This window comes from Pangasianodon hypophthalmus, chromosome 28, assembly GCF_027358585.1.
Source record: "Pangasianodon hypophthalmus isolate fPanHyp1 chromosome 28, fPanHyp1.pri, whole genome shotgun sequence".
Lineage (NCBI taxonomy): Eukaryota > Metazoa > Chordata > Actinopteri > Siluriformes > Pangasiidae > Pangasianodon > Pangasianodon hypophthalmus.
The window spans coordinates 9,247,111-9,271,905 of NC_069737.1; the positions used below are offsets into that span (position 1 = coordinate 9,247,111).

Below are 24,795 nucleotides of genomic sequence, written 5' to 3' on the forward strand. Positions count from 1 at the left end.
ACAATGGTTATTTAGGCCCTGATATATAAAAACATAGAATTGAAGGAGGGTGTACTTTCTTTTTCCCCTGACTGGATGTAAGAACACTTGTAAAGTGTCCTTTCAGTAAGCCACAGAAAGGCTTCAGCGGTAAGAAAATGCCTATTAATAGAAACGAACAAGCCTCGTTAGCCCACACAGCTCGCTGCGAAGAAGCTTGTGCTGTCTCTCTGTACTGCTGAATGTAAACAATGCTACCGGAGATGCGAGAACCGCACTATTTCAAAACGGAAATACGTCATAGCCCTGCGTGCAAGTAGTCCACTTGATCAAAAGCAACATTAATGAATGAACATGAGCGTTTGTGTTGAAGCGAGTGTTCACCACAAGGTGGCAGCAGTGAGGCAACACGCCAGCGCTCCGTTACAGCAGGCGGCGGTGTGTAGCATTATAGCCCAGTCTGCATTTCTTTAATGCAAGAGAAGAATACTCGCTTCACATGGCAGGTCTCGAGTCGGAAAACATTGTTTTTTTCTTGTTTTTTTTTTTGAAGTATAAACTAATACTTTTTTAGACAAACCGTGTGGGTTTAATGTGTTGTTGTGTTGAGGTTTTGCACCTGTGACGCTGTGCTAAGTCACATAGCAAGCTAATGCACTCATTGCTAACAGCTTTCTAAACGAAATGAAAGCGGGATGCAGTCAGGAGTTAGCTTAATGTAAAGAAAAAAGAAGAAAAGATGAAGAACAGAAGTAGTGGCTACATAGACCAGCGACTCAAACAGAGAGTTGAACAGGTGAGCTGGTAAATGTTCATATTCCTTTCACCAAGTCAGAGTTTTAGAGGCTTCATACAGTATGAAATTATATAGTGCCATATTCTATACTATATAATGTGTGTGGTGGCCTGGGAAAACCCTTCAGCTGGTCACATGTTAACACACACACACACACACACACACACACACACACCCTCACACATATAGATAGATAGATATAGATAGATATGTAGTGTGTGTGTGTGTGTGTGTGTGTGTGTGTTAAAATTTGGCCAGGTGAAGAGTTTTCCCAGGCCACAACACACATTATGTTCGTGTATGTATGTATATATATATATATATATGTATATATGTATGTGTGTGTGTGTGTGTGTGTGTGTATATGCATACATATTTATACAATACGGTGCAAAAGTCTTAGGCACATGCAAAGAAATGCTGTAGAGCAGAGATGCCTTCAAAAATAATGAAACTAAATGTTTCTACATTAAAAAAAATACTATAAAGAGCAGTAAACAGTAATAAATGAAACAAAGTCAATATTTGATGTGACGATCCTTCGCTTTAAAAAAAAATAGTAGACTCAGGTACAGTGTGTGCAGTTTTATAAGGAAATGAGCTGTAAGTGTTACTGAGCATCTTGCAGAAGCAGGCACAGTTCTTCTGGAGACTTTGACTGTCACACTTGCTTCTTATTTTTGCAGCAAAACCCAACAGCCTTCATTATGTTTTTTTGTCTGAAAAGTGGTGTCTTATGTAATATGCAAACATTTTTCTGTAATATTTAATTTTGTGCTGGAAAACTAATGTTTGGAAATCTAAAATTTTTTTTTTGTACTGAATCAATAATGTAGGAGTCATAAAATAAAAATCTATAACAAAGTTTGTACTAAAAAAAAATAGGGTGCCTAAGACTTTTGCACAGAACTGTATATGTATGTAAAATATTGAAATTATTGGCAGGTGAAGTGGATAACATTGATTATCTTGTTACATTGGCACCTATCAAGGGCTTGGATATATTAGGCAGCACGTGAATAGTCACTTCTCGAAGTTGAGGTGTTGAAAGCAGGAAAAATGGGCAAGCGTAAGGATCTGAGCGACTTTGACAAGGGCCAGATTGTGATGGCTAGATGACTGATCATCTGATCATCTCCAACACAGCAGGTCTTGTGAGGTGTTCCTGGTATGCAGTGGTTAGAACCTACCAAAAGTGATCCCGGGAAGGACAACCAGTGAACCGGCGACAGGGTCATGAGTTCTAAGTTGTAAAGTTCTAACATTTTAAAGTCTGCTTAGCCTCAAAAGTGAAAAGGGAGAAAATTACATATAAAGAATTTATTCCAGCTTTGTCTGCTGTCGTCTGTACAGAGTGTGTAAACACTGTTCTCTGTATTGAGGATGATGGAGCATCACCGACGTTTTGACAGCCTGTGTCTGATTACAGACTCTTCTCTTGGGCCTGTTCCTGTCCAACAACTTGATCAAAGCCTGACATTCATTGCGTTAGAATAAGCACATTTAGCTAGCAAGCTTTTAGACAATCAGACTGGCTGGTTTTGAACCGTTAAACTTCCTGGCATGATTGTTGCAGGCAGTAAGCAAGCGCAAGGATAGAACGTAACATAAATAAACTGTTTCAGTGTCATTTTGGTAAAATATATTTGTTTTCTTATAATAGAAATGTCAAAGTATATTACTGGCAGGAAAACGTGGCGACGTGCAACAGGATTCGCGGACCACAACATGCAAAATAACGACGCTTAATATTGAGCTGTTTGAGAATTGTGATGCTGGTATTGGAAACATGCAAAACGACTGTAATTAAAGAAAACATAGGATATTCATTAGTAATTTTCTGAACTACTGTCTGATAGAACTTATGAACAGATATGGTACAATTCTGTATTTTAATTTTACAGTACCTGAAATCCAACGACAGTCAGTATGTTGATGTGGCTGAAATGGCCGCAGACCTTCAGCAACAGTACAGGTGAGATACAATAAACCGTTTTATTATTACACCCTAAAAGTGTATTAAGAATGACTCACTGGTATTGTGAATGTTTCTCTTTACAGGCTAGATTATGGCAGAAGGAACAAAACAGCTTTTAGGATACAAGTGGAAAAAGGTGAATCCAGTCCCACCTTTCAAGTGGAATCATTTGAGCATAAAATCATTAGTAATAGTTACATGACACATTTGAGGAGAATTCATTAATGTTTGTCGTGCTATGCTTATATACAAAATAATAAGTGAAAAGTTATGAAACATGCAAACGTGCTTGAAGAGAAGAGAATAAGTGCGAAGGCCACAGAAAGTGTCAGCTTTTAGCAGGAAGTCGTCTTAGGTCGGATGATGGGCAAGTAAGCGGGGGTCATGGCCTTAGAAGATTATTTACTAATATTAGTTAATACATTAATTTACATATAAACCACTAATAGTATATAAAACGGTGACTAGAGAATGGTTAACAATTCTTTTAATTTTATTATTTGTTTACTTTTCCTGTTCATTCAAATTAAGTAGTTTAATTTAATCTCATTTTATAAAGTATTTGATGAGTAGATGTTAAAAATTAAATACAATTTGCAAATTAGTTTCATTTCCTTGAATAAGTTGTTCAGCAGTGCTTAGTTTCTATTAATTTTTAATTTTTAAGGCACAGGTATTAATACCTGAAGTTACTTAGCTATTACAGAATATATATTCTTACTACTGTATTAATTAATGTCGATTAATGTACCCTTGTTGTAAATTGTCAGTGGTATAAACTATTTTATCACAAAGTCTTTTATAACAGGTTTTTTATTTTTTTTTTTAATATATGTTTTTTTTTTTTATATATAGTGCACAGGGTGATATGTAATGAGTCTGGGCTCTCAGCACTGGAAGAGAAACACTTGGCTAAAAGAGCAAGACGCAGTAAAGAGGATGATGGGTAAGAGCTGTCAGCCATAGATGGTCACAAACAGGAGAACACAGGTTTATTTTGTGAAAATTAATGACTTTATTACTAATCAGTGTTGAAATACTCTGTACTCTGTAATTTCTTCACATCTGTGCATCTTGAAAACTGTTGAAACCAAACATAGAAGATGGAAATATCCATCTGATATACATTTCGAGCTTTGCATTTAGATCCATTGATGTTACGATAAGTAAGGAATTCCAAACACTGCAGTTTTTTTGTTTTTTTTTATTAAAGACTGACATGTCACACTTCTTATCCATTTATAGTTACATCTAATGTGGAATGTCCACGAGACAGTTTAGTTCCTGTTATCACTTATGTTATAACAGCTGTAAAGTCATTCACTCACCAAACTCTCTTCTGTCTCTCATTAATGCTTAAACTTAAGAGAGCAGCTTTACCTCTGACTCTTACAAAGCGCTGACGTTGGAGACCTGTCTGTAGTTGTTAAATAAAGTCTCCATACAGAAAACTCCACCATATCCACAGTTTTTTTTTAATTAAATTTGTTAAATTTCACACAAAAAAAACCATCTGTTTATGATTAGTCTTAGATTATGTAGAGCGTCCACTGTACTTGCTGTGAATTAAATAAATCTCTGATTTAAATTATAACCCTATAGAACATTAATCAACACATTCTGACCCTTCAATTTTAAGAATTCAGCTATTAATTTTAAGAATTATAATAACTGACTTATAATGCACTGCCAGGTCTGATAATGTCATGATATGAAACCAGTGTTCTTGCTTGATGTTGACTCAGTTGCCATCTTTCTGGTGTTCTTTAGTGAGGACAGCAGTGTGTTGAGTGACAGCACAGACAGCGAGGCAGATTTCTCTGAAAATGAGGTGAGTGTGTGAGCGTCTTATCATGACGCAGTCTAGAATTATAGATTTGATAGTGCATGTTATTGTCCAATACTTTACCATCAGCTCAGGTTATTTACTTGTCTTACACTGAATCAGTTCACATGGAAAATCATTGAACAACCTCGCAGAAGTGTTGTTATAATAATAATAATAATAATAATAATAATAATAATAATAATACATTTTATTTATAAAGCACATTTTAATAATCCAAAGATGCTTACACTGAAATATGAGAAAACACAAGAGATAAGTTTTGATAATGATAGGTTTTGTGATAGGATTTAAAAATGGAAAGAGAGCAGGATTGTCCAAGTTTAAAAACTCATTTATTTAGTCAGATGTCTTTGTCTTTCTTTGATTTATTTCATTTCATTGATTTTATTTGACTGTAACTTGTAAATTATTTTTTTTAACATATCTTGAGTTTTTTTTTTATTGGAAGTTGCTATGTAGATAAAATGGATTCTTATTATAGTTTGATCACCCACATAAATATTTTTGTCCCTATCAACAGAACACCAATCACATGAACAACTCGCTGATGTCCCTGTATTGCAAGGGGAATCCTGAGAACGGAACCCGTTCAAAGGAGCAGGGCACCAGTAGCCCAAATCCAGCCTCTCAGAAGGGTTCATCAGCTGAGGGCAGCAGTAGCAGTTGTACCCCTCATCCCTCCACCACCGCTGTGTCTGCAGGCGGCTGGTTCATTGATAAGACAGGAAGAAAAGATCAGGAAAACATCCTGATTGACCTGTGTGATGAGGAGGCAGCCAGCCCTGCTGTCAATGTGTGTTTGCTCATCACTTCATGTTATTAAACCTTTTTTGCATTTTTTAAAAATTCATACATGCAGCGATCTAAACAGCCTTATGTGGCAGCAACGCAATTCAAAATATACATATATATATATATATATATATATATATATATATATATATATATATATATATATATATATATATATATATATTATATATATATATATATATGTGTGTGTGTGTGTGTATATGTGTGTATGTATACACACACAAGGTCTGCATTGAGACATAGATCCAGTTTCTATTAGATCAAGCTAATGTTTACAGAGCATAAGGGGTCCTCACTCTTGCTAATACTTTGAAGCAGTTGTGCATGAAGTGTTGGAAAATGAGTGAAGCTAAGAAGTTAAGCTAAGATAATATTCGCAGCAATGTCATCTAATTATTTCATATGATCTAAATTGTTCTAAACGTTGTGACTGCTGACAAGGAAGCTCAAATGTTTGTCATCTTTTAGCAAAATCTGTCTGAATTAATGTGTAACAAAAGAAATGCAGTCATTAAAGAAGGACACAGTAATAGAGGGAAGTGTCGAAAAGACGATGATTGGAAAGAATTTGATTGGATATTTACATGGCTTATTCGTGTGCTTTGGATGTGTATGAAATTTCAGAAAGACACTGATTTGTCAGTGCTGGAGCCTGAAAGGAAGCCAAAGAAGAGCAAGAAGAAAGAAAAAAGAAAAATCCAGAGAGAAGGAGAAAGCAAAGATGTAGACGCAGACATTGCGGAAAGCGTCATGTCAAAAAAAGGTGCAAATTCCTCTTGGAAAATTGTCGAATCTGTATATATAATATATAATAAATAATTTGTAAGTTATCAGAAAATAAATGATTTTGTTGTTTGTGTTTAAGCCCGGACCAAGCCTCCCGAACTTCAACATTCCACAGTGAAGTTTGAAGACGTTGGCGGCAATGAAGAAACTCTGACGGTATGGTTTAACCAATATATGCATGCTAACATTTTCACCCAATATTTTCACAAATTAAGAGCTTTTCTTGAAAAAAGTAGGCAAAAATGTGTTCCTGTCAGTTAATGTAACATTACATGGAAAATAGTGCCTGCCAGTGACTGTCACACTGTGTTCAAAAGTACTTAGAAGATTGGAATGTGTATGAGCATTTGTAACTATTAAAAAAAAAAATGCTATCACTATCATTCAGAAACAAATTTTATAAATGTATTTTATGAATTGTTTCAGATTTTCCAGCTGTTCTTATACGCAGATTGGCAGATGACAGCTCACTGGGTGTTAGCACACACACTGGCCCACGTCATGCGTGTAAAGTCATTTCTGTATTTCTGTCTTTAGGAGTTGTGTAAATTGCTCATCCATATGCGTCATCCTGAAGTGTACCAACAGCTAGGAGTGGTGCCTCCCCGAGGTTTCCTTCTTCATGGGCCGCCCGGCTGTGGAAAAACCCTCCTCGCCCAAGCTGTTGCTGGGGTGAGTGCACTTTAGGTGTTTGCCATCTGTTTAACACTGAGTAATAACAACTGGATGGGTGATATTGCTGAGGGTTTAAATGTATGTCAGTGTTAATGCTGCTTATAATCACAAACTGCTGGAAGTATGAGTCATGTGACTGGTTCACATAATATCTATGTGGAATGTAAGTTTTGTTGTCTATTGAAGTTAACAGGTCTCATTTATCAAGCTTAATTTATTTGTAAATTGTTCGCAGGAGCATTTACATAGAAATTCATGAATGGTATTCATGAAAAATCCGGAAAAAAACGTCTGTATCCTATGAGAGCACCCAAGTTTGTGTAAATTTACATATAACAAGACTCTCACTAATGTGAACCTTGATTGATTGGCAAATCATATTATTGCCATGAGTTAGTGCAGTTATATATATATATGTATATATGGACTACGCTGTCATGTTTAATCGCTTATTTAATTCAATTCAACACATGAATTTATGAAAATTTTCCAAATCTTGGTTGTTTCATATTAATTAACTGAAAGAAATCAATTCAAAAGATCCTTTAATTAAGGCAAATAAGACTAGCTATTTAATTAGGACAAAAGAAATGCTGCCATATAAAAGGAGGAAGAGTTAATATGTCTGTGGTATGTGACCCACTGCAGTGAGCTGCATTACTGGAAGATTTAGCATCCTCCACTTAGAAGGCGCTCTTTCGCCATTTAGTCATCATTTTGTCATTCTCTGTAAGATTTGCCTTTTATGGAGTTTTGTGGGCGTGATGTATGTAAATCAGCTGTGCTGTGAAAGAGATTGCTAGTTTACAGTTGAATACGCATGTGACTATGAAGGAAATCAGCATTACTAAAACTTTGTAAATCTAGCAGAAAATTTTAGTTCAGTTTGAGCTAAAGAACAGTTACACACAGCTTTGATACACTGATAAATGAGGCCCTGTATTGTTTATGGTGTTCCACGAGGATTAGTAATTGATCCCTTCCTGTTTTTCTTTTACGTGTTGCCGTTGGGCGAATGTTGTCTTTTTTTTTTTTTTTTTTTTTTGGTATGCAAAAATGACCACTACATATCTATTCTATCACATGGTTATATAAGTGAGCTTGTTGGAGAGGTTTGGCAGTGGTGCTTGGTGATCAAAGAGCTTTCTGTGTAATTGTAGGAAATGGAGTTGCCCATACTGAAGGTCTCTGCTCCAGAGCTGGTGTCGGGCATTTCAGGGGAATCAGAGCAGAAACTACGGGAGCTGTTTGAGCAAGCTGTGGTAAGTGCACTATTAAGCACATTGATCTATTGTCTCACTAAATGTGGAGTGGACATGTGCTGAAAATCAATTATGAAATAAACCACAATATTCAGCAAACACAGTATTTTTATCTTTAACACTTTTTTGTCACCATTTCTATGGTAATTTTGAGAGGGCCTGGGTAAGCACTGTTTGTAATTTCAGAAGTAAAGTCAGAAGGCAACATAATGCGCTATCTAACATACCCTATTTTGACCAAATCGGAAGGCAGCATTGTACATATCCCATGTTTCTGTTTAAACATTCATTCATCTACCTTCAGCACATAAGGACCATGGAAACTCAAATGTACTGTGCTGCCATCTGTTTAAACATGTTGGACAAAACCGCTGCTCTGTCTTATAATATTGTAATAAATGTTTGATAACATGTTAAACAGTAATGATTGGGGAAAAATTATTGGACCGTTTCTAAAAAGGGGACAAGCTCATAGAACCTCACAGCTAAACCTCACAGCTAAATGACTACTCTCACTTATATATATATATATATATATATATATATATATATATATATATATATATATATATATATATATATATATATATATATATATTACATTAAACAATTCAGCTGATGTTCATTCTTTGAGAGAACTGTCATCCTGTGTTCAAAATTATTGAATTTGCTTTACCAATAATGGTACACATGATGCTCCTTCACATTTTTTCAAAATTAGGCACCTTTAGAAGATAGCTGTCCTAATATTACCTTCTGAACCAGACTTGTTTTTTTTTTTTTCATCAGGAGGTCATAAATGCTTCCCAGAAATGCTCCCTAGCTATCAGATAGGATACAAGAGTAGTGACAATACGCTGAAGTGCCCATGATAAATATTGCAGTATATCCTGTAGCTGTTTATTGGCATGTGGCTGTTATTCAACATGTATTTACACTTTACAGTTCTTAATGTTCCTCTAAATATACACTGTATGGCCAAAAGTTTGTGGACACCTGACCATCAACAACTTTATGTGGTTCTTCCTCAAACTGTTGCCACAAAGTAAATATTGCAGTATATCATATAGCTGTTTATTAGCACATGTCTGTTATTCAACATTTATTTCCACTTTTCAGTTTCTTCAAAATATATTTATATATTTCTCTTCCTCCTGTACAGAGCAGTGCTCCCTGCATTCTGTTCATTGATGAGATTGACGCCATCACCCCAAAGAGAGAGGTGGCCTCCAAGGACATGGAGAGGCGAATTGTTGCTCAGTTACTCACCTGCATGGATGGTGAGTGTTCTGTCAAGCTCATGATTAAAGTAAATACTCAGATTAATTGTTCAGTGCAAGAAAATTGAAATAAGTGGGGAAAAAAAAGTTAAATAAGCAGCTTTAATTTAACTTTATTGATTTATCATGCAGTTATCATGCAGTGTTTTTAATAGATGTTTTTTTTACTCTCTGCTTCTGCATTTATTACAGCGCTATAGAATTCTCAAATCTGATTGTTCAGAAGGCGGTGATTAATTTTCTATAACAGCAGCTCTGATAGCCGATCTAGCATTTTCTGCTGATATTGGACTGATGCAGGATATGGGATCAGTGCCATTTCTAGTTGAGTGCAAAAGTTTGCTCCCATAGTTTTAAAAAAAAAAATTCAAACAAGGTAAAAGGAAAATACAAAACAACCTTTGACAACCTTTTTTTTTTTGGAGGCAGTTGTTAGACAATTAATTACTGTGTCAAATAGGAAAATGAACTGATACAATTGTTTTTCCAACTTTGAATATTTTAACATTGTTTTTGTTACTTAAATTTATTAAATTACTTAAATGTCTTCATTTTTTTTCTAATCAGCTTATTTATTTTTACTTTTACGGGTATGCAAACTTTTGCTTTTTAACTGTATGTATTTGCCTTGGTCATATTCTCATATTCTCTGATTGTTTTCTTTAGACTTGAATTCCTTAAGCATCCCAGCACAGGTCTTGGTTATTGGAGCCACCAACCGGCCTGATTCTCTAGATCCGGCTTTGAGAAGAGCAGGACGTTTTGACAGAGAAATCTGTCTGGGAATACCGGATGAAGGAGCACGTCTCAAGTACGTATCCCTCAGAACTTCCCCATGAATTACACCTCATGCAAAACAATGGCCTTTATTTTATATACAGTCAGGTCCGTAAGTATTCGGACAATGACACAATTTTCGTAATTTTGCCTCTGTGCACAACCACAATGGATTTGAAATAAAGCAATCAAGATGTGATTGAAGTGTAGACTTTCAGCTTTAACTAAAGGGGTTTAACACAAAATATTGCATTAACCATTTAGGAATTACAGCCTTTTTTTTTTTTTTTACAGAGTCCCTCCATTTTCATAGGCTCAAAAGTAATTGGACATTTGACTGATAAGCTGTTTGATGGCCAGGTGTGGCCTGTTTCCTCATTATTTCAAGACAAATTAAGGAGATAAAAGGTGTGGGGTTGATTGCAAGTGTTGAATTTGCATTTGATAGCTGTTCATTGGAGCTCTCACTTGCATCACGGTCCAAAGAGGTGTTGATGCAAGTGAAGGAGGCCATCATTAGGCTGAAAAAACAAAACAGACCTATCAGAGAGATAGCAGAAACTTTGGAAGTGGCCAAATCAACAATTTGGTACAGTCTTAAAAAGAAGGAATGCACTGGCGAGCTCAGCAACACCAAAAGGCCTGGAAGACCACAGAAGATCTCTAAAGTGGATGAATTCTTTCCTTGGTGAAGAAAAACCCCTTCACAACATCTAGCCAAGTCAAGGACACTCTGGAGGAGGTAGGCTTATCATTGTCAAAGTCTACAATCAAGAGACGCCTTCATGACTGTAAATACAGACGGTTTATCTCAAGATGCAAACCACTGGTAACACAGAACAGAAAGACCAGATTAGACTTTGCTTTAAAAAAAAAAAAAACTCTAAAAAGCAAGATTAACTTGTACCAGAATGATTGGAAGATAAGAGTATGGAGAAGGAAAGGAAGGGCTCGTGATTCAAAGCATACCACATCATCGGTCAAACATGTGGAGGCAGTGTTATGGCATGGACATGTATGGCTGCCAGTGGAACTGGGTCACTGGTGATTATTGATGATGTGACTGCTGATAGAAGTAGTAGGATGTAGTCTGAAGTGTATAGAGCTACTTTCTGCTCAGATTCAGTCAAATGCTGAAACTTGATAGGACAGCGCTTCACAGTACAGATGGATAATGACCCAAAACATGCTGAGAAAGCAACCCAAGAGCTCCTTAAGGCAAAGAAATGGAATATTCTTAAATGTCTGAGTCAGTCACCTGATCTCAACCCAATAGAGCATGCTTTTCACTTACTGAAGACAAAACTGAAGGGGGTAAAGACCCACAAACAAGCAGCAACTGAAGGCGGTTGCAGTAAAAGCCTGGCAAAGCATCTCCAGGGAGGAAACTCAGAATTTGGTGATGTACATGGGTTAGGGTTAGGCTTAGAATTCAGGCAGTCATTGACTGCAAAGGATTTGCATCCAAGTATTAAAAATAATCCTAATATTTATGATTGTTAGTTTGCCCAATTACTTTTGAGCCTGTGAAAATGGAGGAACTATGAAAAAATGGCTGAAATTCATTAACAGTTAATGCAATATTGTTGCTAAACCCCTTGAATTAAAGCTGAAAGTCTACACTTCAGTCACATCTTGATTGCTTCATTTCAAATCCATTGTGATGGTGTACAGAGACAAAATGACAAAAATTGTGACACTGTCCAAATACTTATGGACCTGATTGTATAATCTTCAAAAGATTTCTTTACATTTTGCTTTCTCCTCTGCCACAGAATTCTTAATACTCTTTGTCGGAAGCTTAAGCTGCCAGCAGACTTTGACTTTGCACAGCTGGCACGACTCACACCTGGGTACGTTGGTGCAGATCTGATGGCACTGTGCCGTGAGGCAGCCATGACTGCTGTTAACCGTGTCCTGCTGCAGCAGCTCGAGACTGGCACCATGTGTCAGAACATCACTGATGTCCAGAATGATCTCAGTGCAAAGCCCCAAGACATGAGCATGTCTAGTGATGTGGCAGAAGAGAGTGGCCAGGCTTCTGATGATTTAAGTGCACAGGTAAGTGTGCTTATATCTGTTCCTTATATCAAAAACGAATTGAATGTGATCTGTATTAACATTCAGTAAGCTAGATGCTAGCAAATTCAGAAATGAAATGAAATTGATTAATGGAGAACTGGACTAGAAATATCCTGAGCCATTTGGGGTTTTTTTTCTCTGCATGAACCAACTTGCTTTTAATGAGCTTCACCTGCTGCAGCAACTAACTAGACAAGTTATGATCTTTATTAACAAAGAAACACATCCAAGAAATCAGGTGGTATTGTGCAGGTCTGGAAGAAATACTTTCTGCCATAACTGCCTTTGACAAGAGGTCCAGGTGCACGATTCAGAATCTCTTTATGGTCATTAGCAAGTGACAGACAAGGCTATGATTCTGTTGACAAGCGACAAATCAAATTGGGCTTTTTTATTTTCTGCAAACACATAAAGTGAAAATTCAAATGATTATTTGTCCCACATCACCTCTTCTTGTCTTTAGGTTTTTGTTCCTCTCTGTGTTTGGTTCTTTCGCTTCTCAAATTTAACAGGGTAGGGATTGTGAAAAATGTAAGTCAGTTTTGCATCTGCCTTTTTTTTTTTTTTTTTTTTGCCTCGTTCCAAGACACATAAAATTAATAGTCAAATGAATAGTCAGGAGTCTATCCAGCTTTATTGCTGATTATTAAAATGGGTCAAAAGTCAGGAAGTTCATTCCAGTTTGAAGTGGGAATTTCACAAGATGCTGAATGTGTATTAAGTATTAACTAAAGTGTTAATAGACACATTGTTCTACCAAAACATCTTATGTTTTTTTATTTAGTAAAGTAAATATATTTTAATCAATACCCTAAACATCTTGGTTGTTATTTATTATAACCTTAAAAGCAGTAGTAAAGTGTGCAACACGTTTGGGGGTGACATCAGACTTAGTAGGTGTTGATGATTTTTCTCCTATCCGCCAGCAGGGGGAGCTAGAACAGCTGCTTTCTCTGCTGAGGAACAGCAAGTCTCTGAGCGAGGAACAGCTTGCTGATCTCTGCATTGTCATGGATGACTTCAGGGCGTCACTGGCACGGGTCCAACCATCTGCCAAGCGTGAAGGCTTCGCCACTGTGCCTGATGTCACCTGGGATGATATCGGTGCACTGCAAGACATTCGCGAGGAACTCACTATGGCCATCTTGGTAGGATTAGCACACAGTTTAAAATGTTCAAACATGCATTAGATCATAACAGTCGATACATTAAAAAAAACCCACTGATATTAGGTTGTTTTTTTTTTTTTTTTTTTTTTAATCCAAGTGTTATAAACTTTATGTTTGTTCTTTAAAGTGAGTACAAAACTCACTTCTAAGGCAGGTCTGTTTAAAGCGTGGTCTGTGAACTGAATTTCACCAGGTCTGTATTTTAATTTAGTTCAGTTTAATTTGTGTATTGTCACAAAACGTCTGTACTGATATCTGGATTTGGGTCTAGTTCTCTAATGAGCAAGCCGGAGGTGACATTGTCAAGGAAAAGAACTCCCTTAGACAAAATAAGGAAGAAACTTTGAGACAGACGAAGAATCCATCCTGTTCCGTGAACATTCTGAATGTACAGAATATTCAGTAGAACAGTTTATCTCTCCTAACCTTTCACCGACAAAATAATCATCATGTTGTATTACCCACAACATTTTCCATTTGGCTCACTTGTTGATGGAGCTGCATACTTTCAGTTACAGTATTTAACTTTAATTATATGAGCACACACACTTAATATAGTCACATGAAGCTGAAGGTATTTAAGATTGTGCCTTTGGCTTTGTTGCTGCCAGAACATGTCTGGTTTGTGACTAGCTGACACGTTACCAAAGAGTCACATTGCTAGTGTGTGAATGTGGCCATTGTGTAGGTCATGCACTGTGAATAAGGGGTGAATAAGGTCGTAATTAGCATATGTGAGGATCATTTATTAACCCAATGTTTATAAGGCTCTAACGTGCTATAGCCTGTTAACTGTGCAACAGACATTCTTTCAAAATTAGAATTGTAATTCTTTAAAAAGTGTGTGTGTGTGTGTGTGTGTGTGTGTGTTCAGGCTCCTGTACGTAGTCCAGAGGAGTTCAAAGCTCTGGGATTGAGTGCCCCTGCAGGAGTGCTGCTTGCTGGACCTCCAGGCTGTGGAAAAACCCTTCTTGCAAAAGTACCCTGATGTTTTTTTTCTTTCGACTTGATCTCTTTCTGTATCTCTCAGTTGTCATGTATTTTTTATGATTGATTTTAAAGGCAGTATCAGTATTACTGACATTCATCAACTACAAATCAAAAACTTGTGATGTGGGTCAATTAGTGTGGTTATTACATACACCGTCTTTAATGTTCTAACCAGGGTTTGTAATTTAGCAGCCTGACAGCTTTAAAACTAACTTTCTCTGTTTATTATTACAGGCTGTTGCTAACGAGTCTGGTTTAAACTTTATTTCCGTTAAGGGCCCCGAGCTACTGAATATGGTGAGTTCCACAGGCATACATGTGACATACATTCCAGTTTAAAGTCCCCATGCACCTGGAAGCATGCTTTTTAAATGATTCATCATCCTCTCACAATGCTAGTTATTGGTTTGGGCAAAAGTTACTTCATTTAAAAAAAAATTTTTCCTTCTGTATGCTGCTGTATATAACTGATTTGTGGAGCTTGATCTTTAAGCTCAGATAGTGTTGAATAATAATAACAGGATAATAACAATAATAATAATATCAGCAATGGTCAAAATAATAATGATCAGTAAAAACAAGGAGCATTAACAATAAGGATAACAGTAGTAATAGAGGAGATTGTGTGGTAGGAGATAGGAGGGGTGGATGGGTTTGGTAGGAGTAGGGACGTGTCATCCACAGTCTCTCAGGTGGTTGTCACGTATTTTGTGTCGAGTGTCACAGTGTGCCTACCATAAGACCCTGACACTGATCTCTCTAACTGACAAAGCAAGACAGCTAGCTGTATTAGCATATATTAGATATGATAGGATATATGTGATGTTATAGGCCATTTTAGTCATCCCCGTATTTAAAAAAAATTATAAAACAATGTATTATTCTATAGTGATAATATTAGATAAGTTAAAGTGACCTGTTTTTAATCCTGTGTTTGTTTTTAATTTAGTATTTTTGCCCTGCATGCTGCTTTTGATTCTGTATCAGCTGTCAATCTCACACGGATAGGACTGAAGATAATAGGCCAAAAGGCATATTTAAATCCCAAAGTAAATTTGCATCTGACCACTGATACACATCTTATGTTCAGACTGACTGCCGTAACCAGACCTTTTTTTTTTTTTTTAAAAAACCTGATCTATTATTCACTGTATGGAGCTTACAGACGATTTGGTTACTGTCATGAAAGAGATCTTTCCTGATAGGTTTGTGCTGTACTGGCAGGTCAGAGTGCACAAGCTTATCAGTCTCTATTGCTTATTATTTACTGGCTTTAGTGCCTTTGTGAAACGTTTAGCTTGACCTATTTCCTCATTTAAGGTGCCATGCATCTGTCTCTCCCTATATATGTGTGTATATATATTATATGCAGTATTTACACAGTCTGTTACTGTTTCCTGATTTCTGTTAAATAAAATGTTATGCTGCAGTATGTTGGTGAAAGTGAGCGGGCAGTACGCCAGGTGTTCCAGAGAGGACGAAACTCTGCACCGTGTGTGATCTTTTTCGATGAGATTGATGCCCTTTGCCCCCGACGTTCGGGCCATGAGGTAATATCTGTTGAACAGCACAAAGATGTATTCTCACTATTTAGTATACTTGTTATTTTATGTGTGAGAAAGGTGCTATACAAATAAGTTAATAAGTAGTATTATTAGTCTCTGAAGATTTAAGTATGTTTCTGCATTTTTTTGCATTTTTTGTTTGAACCCACCCTTTTTCAAGTCACCAAAAATATTGGAACATGTGACTGACATGTGGTTCCTATTGCCCATGTGTGCCCTGTTAGATTGTCTGTTTAAACAATTAATAGCTATGAATGTCTACTCTTGGTTTGAGCCCTGGGTTTCACCTGAGAAGACCAGAAATCGAACAGGTCGGCCAAGGAAAACAACAGCAGTTGATGACAGAAACATTGTGAGAACTGTGATGAAGAACCCAAAAACAACAGTCAGTGACATCACCAACAACCTCCACAGGGCAGAGGTGAAGGTGTCACAATCCACCATTCAAAGAAGAGCAGAAATATAGAGGCCAAACCACTCATCAGCAGTAAGAATCAGAAGGCCAGTTTGGGATTTGCAAAGAAATACAGAGATGAGCCACAATAGTTCTGGAACTAAGATTCATCTCTACCAAAGTGATGGAAAGGCCAAAGTGTGGAGAAAGAAAGGATCTGCTCATGATCCAGAACATACAAGCTCTTTGGTCAAGCATGGTGGAGGTACTGTCATGGCTTGAGCTTGGATGGCTGCTTCTGGAACAGGCTTACTAATCTTTATTGATGATGTAACTCACGTTGGTAGCAGCAGAATGAATTCAGAAGTCTACAGAAACACTCTGTCTGCTAATTTACCGAGAAATGCATCCAGTTTAAGTGGGAGAAACTTCATCATGCAGCAAGACAGTGACCCCAAACACACTGCCAAAACAACAAAGGATAACAACGGATAATCAGGGGAAAAAGGTGGAAGGTGTTAGACTGGCCAAGTCAGTCACCAGACCTTAACCCAATTGAGCATGCATTTCACCTCCTGAAGAGGAGACTGAAGGGAAAAACTCCCCAAAACTAACAACAACTGAAAGAAGCTGCAGTACGAGCATGGAAAAGCATCACAAAAGAAGAATGCAACAGTTAGGTGAAGTCAGTGGGTCTCCGGGTTGATGCAGTTATTGCAAACAAGAGATATGCAACCAAATATTAAGTGTTATTTACTTTAAGACTATCTGTTCCTATACTTTTGTTCACCTAAAAATTGGGTGGTCTGCCACCAAAGGTGCCATGTTCTAAATTGTTTAACACATCTAGACGTAAATATCAGGAAATGAAAGCTGAAATTATGATCCATCTTCTCAGTCATCTTTTGATCTCAAACCTTCAGTCTTCAGTGTATAGCAAAAACAAAAGAATTGGTCTTGCTGTTCCAATACTTTTGGAGGGGACTATATGTGCTAATGTCTCAGCCATTCATGGCAGGGAGCCAAGGGACCAAAACTGGCTGTGGTCTCTGGGTGGGAGGGATGGCATACACTCTTTTTTTCAATCACAGCAACACTAGCCAATAGTGGGCATCTGTGAGCTCATGCATGTGGAAGAGGGCAGATAATTCTTTCCTCTGAGTGTGTTACACTGCCCTGTGATGCAGCATCAATGCGGTTGGCTGGCTTTATGTGTCTCAGAGGAAGTATTCACTCGTCTGTTGGTAGCTGTCGTGTGATAGGGGAGAGCTGGCAGGTGGGTGGGGATTCGCAGGTGACCCAATTGAGGAGGAAACAGGGATGGGAAAGTGGCAATGTGTAAGTGTCAGCAGCAGGCATGTTTCATGTAACAAAAGGTTCCTACATCTGCATTCAGCCACGTGCAAATTTCCAAATATTCACGTCAACCCACAGTATTTGCCTGAGCTGACCCAGCAATGTCCTTGCTCAAATAACTACACTCAGCTATCCAACATTGCATCAGTAAAGGTTTATTTCCCCTCATATGCTAGTCAAATAAATCAGAAGGTAATAAAAACAGGAACTGTGTAAGTCAGAGAAGCGGCTTAGACCTCACCCTGATCAGTCAGGCACTGTGCCAAAAAAAAAAAAGTGCCAGGTATGCACAAAACAAGCAGCAAGCCCTTGAGGGGGTAAAAAAAAAAAAAGATTTATCACACAGAGTTGATGAGTAACTGGTTAAACACAGTACTTGTGTCTTCCTTACTAATAAGGTCATTCTATTTTTAGAAATGACTTGTTCTTATAGCAGGATTTTCTAAATAACACAACTGCATGGCTATCCTTTACAGTGGATTCTTCATTTCTGAAATCATCATCACAGTCTAGCAATGTGGCTGTTGATTGAATACAGCTTCAGTTGATTGAGAATGCCACAGCTGATGTGAACAGCAGGATGTGATCGTGTGTTTTTTGTGTGTGTTCAGTCTGGAGCCAGTGTGCGCGTGGTGAACCAGTTGCTGACTGAGATGGACGGGTTGGAGACACGCCGCCAGGTTTTCATCATGGCTGCCACCAACCGGCCAGGTAAAACGAGCCAGCAAACCATTTCACACACATTTTTCTCCTTTCCAACATCGCCTGATAACTTTGTTTGTTCTGGGTCAGATATCATTGATCCAGCAGTGCTTCGACCAGGGCGTTTGGACAAAACGTTGTACGTGGGTTTGCCTCCGCCAGAAGACAGACATGCCATATTGCTCACTATTACTAAGGTGAATTTATTTGTTTAACGTAACGGCTGCAGTAATCCGCTTGTACAGACCAGTACATGAACTGCATTTCAAGTAAGTGGAAAATAATCCATGGAATTGCCACAGGGAGGAACTAAGCCTCGTCTGGACTTGGATGTAATCTTGGAGGAAATTGCCCATGACGAACGGTGTGACTGTTTCACGTGAGTATTACAAAACATGAAAGAATAAGGCTAAATCTGTGATTAAATGGATTAGGCAGTTTATTATATACTTTTTTTTTACTACTTAAAATACAATTGTTATATTTACTGAATGTAAAATGTTTCATGGTTCTGTATATACAGGGACTTTATCTGCATGTCAGATGCTTTTATTGCAGCTATTCAGTTTGATTGCTAAAGATTATGATTTTAATTGTTTTATTGAGGTTGACTGGCACTTGGTGATGTAATACATTAGTTTCAGTGCTGTCATTATGTTTGCATTATACTGTCTCTGTGTGTCTCTCTCTTTCTGTGTGTGTGTGTGTGTGTATAGTGGGGCAGACTTGTCTGCGCTAGTTAGAGAGGCTTCTGTTAATGCTTTAAGAGCCCACCTCTACTCTCAAACAGCTCTTGCACACACAGGTAAACACACCAGCATGCCACACACTTACAGTTGCCACCTTCTTTGAGTAAAAATAAGGGACAACCCCCACAACTAGACATTTTTTGAAAAGGTCGCTGCATTTCAGATATTTTCTTGCTTGTACGGATTTACAATTGTATTATTTCAACAACATACAGTCCCATCTGAAAGTATTGGAACAGCAAGACCAATTCTTTTGTTTTTGCTATACACGGAAGACATTTGGGTTTGAGATCGAAAGATGACTGAGACGATAGATCAGAATTTCAGCTTTCGTTTCCTGACATTTACATCTAGAGGTGTTACACAATTTAGAACATGGCACCTTTGGTGGCAGACCACCCAATTTTTGGGTGAGCAAAAGTATTGGAATGGATAGTCTTAAAGTAAATAACACTTATTTGGTGGCATTATGGTTGCTTGCAACAACTGCATCAAGCCAGTGACTTCACCAAAGTGCCAGGCTTCCAGGCTTGTACCACAGCTGGTAGAGGTTAATCTTGGTTCCAGAACGTTTGTGGCTCATCTCTACGTTTATGGCATTTGGTACATGCCCTTATCCCGAGCAACATTTATCACATTTTTTCAACTGAGTAGTTGAAGGTTAAGGGCCTTGCTTAAGGGAAGCGTGGCAGCGTGATTTGAACTCATGACCTTCCGATTAATAGGCCAACGTCTTAACCACTGAGCTACCACTACCCTCGTATCGGTGTATTTCTGAGTCTTACTGCTGATGAGTGGTTTACATCTTGTGGTATGGCATCTATATTTCTGCTCTCGATGTCTTCTTCGAACAGTGGATTGTGATTCCTTCACCTCTGCCCTGTGAAGATTGTTGGTGATGTCACTGACTGTTGTTTTTGGGTTTTTCTTCACAACTCTCACAGTGTTTATCTCATCAACTGCTGTTGTTTTCCTTGCCCAACCTGTTCGATGTCTGGTTGTTAGTACACCAGTGCTTTCTTTCTTTTTCAGGACATTCCAAATTGTTGTATTGGATATGCCCAGTGCTTGTGCAATGACTCCGACTGATTTTCACTCAGGCTTTCTTGAGTGATTTTCACATGGCTTTCTTTTCTCCCATAGATAGCTCTCTGGTCTTCATGTTGGTTTATCCTTTTTAACAATAAATGCAGTCTTCTCAGGCAAAACCCATGGCTCAAACCAAGAGTAAACAGAGCTATTAATTGTGTAAACAATCAATACAGGGCACACATGGGAAACAAGAAACACCTGTCAGTCACATGTTCCAATATTTCTGATCGCTTGAAAAATGGATGGGTTCAGTCGAAGGATGCCATGTTCTAAGTTGTTTAACACATCTAGATGTAGATATCAGGACATGAAAGCTAAAACTTCTGATCTATCGTCTCATATTCATCTTCTGATCTCAAATCCAAATGTCTTCAGTGTATAACCAAAATAAATAAATAAATAAATTGGACTTGGTGTTTTGAAGGGGACTGTATATAATAAGAGAAATAATGATCATTGACATTGTATGGATTATCCAGCAGAAAAGGGATACTTTTTTTTTGTTTTTTGTTTTTTTTTAAGTTTCAAAAAGTTTTATATGTATATTTATGAATTGTAATATATATGATAGACTGGTATGGTTATTTATTTAGATCTTTTAATTGTAAATTGACATTTATCGAATGTAAACAATCATATTTATGAATTTTTTATATATATATATAATAAAATAATTAAATGAAGATAAATATAATAAACCTTCTGTACACAATCTCTGAGATTGGATGGAATCTTATGAGCATGATTAGTCTAATTTGCACTGAACTGATTAGGCGTAGTTATATACACAATATTATTTTTGTGTTAACTAGCTTTTGTGTTAATGTTAGCTAGCTTGATATTCCCACTGTTACTACTTATCCTAAGAGCTTAATTATTTTATGGCTAATTATTTTCTATCAGTCAGTGATATTCAGATAAATACTTATCATTCAGATATCTAAAAAAAAAAAAAACAGTACGTGGTGTGATTTTATTCACTGTTTTGTTATTATCACCACAATCAAGACTTAGTGTATGTGTCAGTGTATAAAATGTTATTACTTACAGTAATGTTGAGCTTCACAGTATTATTTGTCAGTAACATTAGCAATTTGGCAGCAAAATTCAGACTTTTCAAACGTTAATTAGAAAGTACCAATTCAGAAACTCTTTGCAGTTCGAATTGGCCATACGTCTGCCATACTGAAAAAATAAAGGTATGGCAGTAAATCCAACGCTGAGAGTGATGGATTGTGGTCATTTCCTGCAGTGTTTATCTGGATTGTATCTTGATCAATCTTGATTTAGCATTTAAATTTGTAGTCACGTGTTTCTCCGGTTCCGGCTGTAACATACGTAATATGCAAACCAGCTCATAACACTCGGCAGCCGGCTTCCTGTCTTCAGTTGACCTATGCAAAAGATAGTTACTACATCAGAGCAAAGGTTTTGCATGATGTTTCCTTAAACAAAGAAGAAGAATGAATTCCCTTGAAGTGTAAGAAATGCACCAACTTTGGCAGTCAGTCTTTAGAAGACAGCTGTTTACTGTTGACAGCTAAAAACAGCGACAATAGTATTTTTAGTTTCTCTTGAGACGTTTAACCGCTGATAGGACGTAGTAGCAGGAGAGTTACTGTATATGACGGCTTTGTGCTGCACTTTATTTTGCTCCGTTTTGCCAGTATTTCCACAAACATGATGAGTGTTTCTGATTCGGAAAAGGTCATCTGTGCCCATTAAATATTCCTACCGAAAAATGTACTTCCATTAACCAGATCGGCGTTCCGGCTGATGTTTGTAGTGCAGCTGGGATTTGGAAGCATGAGATATAGGTAAGGCCGGGTGATGATGGTGTAATAATAATATATTCAGGTGCTGTAATGGGACCTTAAGAAAGCTGTGCATAAATAAATGCCCTCAAACATCAATGAACTGAAGCAATGTTGTAAAGAAAAGTGGGTCAGAATTTCTCCAGAATGATGCGAGAGACTAATAAACTTCTATAGAAAACGTTTACTTCAAGTTATTGTAGCTAAAGATGTTACTGAATTACAAAGTCTACTTATTTTTCACCTGGTTTCTGAATGCTGGTTTACTTTTTAGGAAAAATGACTGTTATGAAATCTTGTGGGTTTTTTTTTTTTTTTTGGTGTCATCTGAGGTTATTTGTTTATCAAAGTTGGTGAGGACCGCACAATTGTTATTTAGGACCTGGTGTGTGTGTGTGTGTGTGTGTGTGTATATTTATATATAAACACACACATACACACACTGTATAATTTAAACTGTCATCGAACAGTTTTGTTTTTTTTTTTTTTTTAAATGCAACAGGTCTGTACTGTATTGTGTATCATAAATGCCTTTGAGATTTGTGATATAGTTATTTTTGTCATGTTGCCCATCCCTAATAGTTAAAGCATGGAGGCGTGTCAAACCACGTTACACACCAAAGGAAAACTATTGTTTTGTGAAAAGCAACAGGAATTAGGGTTTGTATTTTCTTTTTCTGATTCTTGAACCTGTTTGTCTGCTGGGCAACTATGAATATAAAATTACTAGCCCGGACACAAAATCCACCTGTCTTGGGAGCCCGTGCCACTGATTTGTCCACTCCTGCATTATATACAGTTACAAATAGAGACAGTGCTATTAAAAGTATTAAAATGCACAACTCTGGTGTTCCATTTTACATTTGGCAGTCATTTGTTGTGCACAGAAATGCCAAGAATTAATCTGAATTCACAAGTGGTTGACACTCGCATGTGAAAGGCATCAGGATTGTCATGCCGCAGCGTAGTTTGGTCCTCAGGTGCATGTGGTTCACTTTTTGGGAATGTTTCTTTGACACAGGGCACACATTCTCCTCCAGCTCTGTTAAGGACATACGGGTCAGCAGGCAGAATTTTGAAGATGCTTTCAAGAAGGTGCGGCCATCTGTGTCCAAAAAGGTGAGTGCATTTAACGCAGCACAAGAGCGTTAGAGCCAGTAATACTGATATCTAGCTATTGAAAAATATACTGCTTTCATGACAGCTTTGAGAATGAATTCAGTCGTCTCCTTTTCTACTTTTCACCTAGAGAGGAGGAGGAAACATTGCATGCATGAGTACAATCCTTACCTCGAGCAGCTTGTATGCTTTGTCTGCATTTTAGTCTGCTAGGCATGTTTATCCACCATTAGATGCATTTCTGTACCCCAGCATCAGGTCAGAAGAGCTAATTATTCCCCTAGGAGTCGTATTAGCTTCAGAAGACATGGCCTTGTGGGATGTAACCAGGTGCATGTGAAGTGCACTCCCGGAGCTATTTTCAAACAAGATGCTTGTCAAGTGCTCAGTGAACCAGTTTGTCCAGTTCCCAGGAGCATAGTTTGCTACGACCTTCTCTCTTATTGCCAGATTTCCCACAATGCCCTTGTCAGATGACTGTTGTATATTGAGTTGTTTTTTTTTTTTTTTTTTAGTATAATGTAGCTGCTATTTACATACTGTTTGCTTTGGTGGAGCAAAGTCAGCTCTGCTCATTTGTGGTTGCAGAAAAAAACAGGTTTGTGCTACGTGGAATTTGCGCAGCGATGAATATGAAGATGTTTGCAAGCATTGCATCATTTCTCCTTCCTCTGTTAGAAAAGCAAATAACAATTAATCTCACCCTGTGGCCATTTAGTGCCACTGAAGCATCAGCTATTATCTTCCATTTAATACGTGACTTTCAAACACAGCGGAAGCCGGAAGTTGAAGTGTATGTTTCCATTTTGCTTTATTCCATACAGGACCAGCTGATGTACGAGAAACTGCGAGAATCTCTCACCAGATAGGCCACGTTACTGCGGTGTGGCAGTCAAGCTGATGGACAGTTGTGCTTTTTGTGGACACCATCTTTTGTCAACATTTTGTTTTGATTGATGTATAACTTAGAAATATTATTCCATTGACCTCAATTCCATGAGAGCCATGTTGAAATAAAAAATGAGGCAAAGTGCCACAATAACACTTTTGGAGTTCTTGAGCTTGGAATAACAACTGTGTCTGTGAATACACAAGTATATTCTACACCGAGAAACCTCCTAAATTATTTAATGGCATGAAGGACAACTTTAATTTTTTTTTTTTTAACTGGTTTAATAAATTCACACAAATGCAGCAAAGCATAAAGACAGAACAGGAATGGAATTAAACATGGCTATAATGTTATCAGCCCTCAGAGATTTAAATGACTGAAAGTCTTTTCCAGCATGGACTCTGTCCCTTGCTAGTTCTAATACTGATACAGGAAATAATTTCTCCAGCAAAAATCTTCCCTGCAGTCAACGAGACCTTTGAGACACACCTTTACAGACGTTTAACTCTATCTTAATCTGTTTGACTGAAAAAGCACCTTTGAAATGTAGTCCTGGTTACTTCAGGGACCCATAGAGAATTAAGGTCTCATTTTCTTTAAACTGAAGAAAAGAAGCATGAAGAACTTTCAAGATGTTATCTATAGTTAGTTATACAACAGTTAGTTCTGGTCCACT

General features: G+C 37.5%; 1 protein-coding gene across 2 annotated transcripts; it reads left to right on the forward strand.

Moving 5' to 3' along the window:
- Positions 1–436: 436 nt before the first annotated feature.
- On the forward strand, positions 437–24,271 carry nvl (nuclear VCP like). 2 transcript variants are annotated; one of them, XM_026943122.3, is made up of 23 exons: positions 437–775; positions 2,680–2,750; positions 2,837–2,889; positions 3,609–3,699; positions 4,524–4,584; positions 5,123–5,395; positions 6,040–6,178; positions 6,281–6,357; positions 6,739–6,873; positions 8,037–8,138; positions 9,301–9,418; positions 10,085–10,229; positions 11,971–12,256; positions 13,207–13,425; positions 14,321–14,425; positions 14,671–14,733; positions 15,867–15,986; positions 18,363–18,462; positions 18,544–18,650; positions 18,756–18,832; positions 19,170–19,258; positions 23,130–23,227; positions 24,052–24,271. In XM_026943122.3, the coding sequence occupies exons 1-23, from the start codon at positions 719–721 to the stop codon at positions 24,094–24,096; spliced, it is 2,631 nt and encodes an 876-aa protein (XP_026798923.3). In that variant the 5' UTR covers positions 437–718; the 3' UTR covers positions 24,097–24,271. The 2 variants fall into 2 exon arrangements, with proteins under 2 accessions (XP_026798923.3, XP_053087023.1); XM_053231048.1 differs by having other exon boundaries at positions 438–775; positions 13,204–13,425.
- The last annotated feature ends 524 nt before the right edge of the window (positions 24,272–24,795 follow it).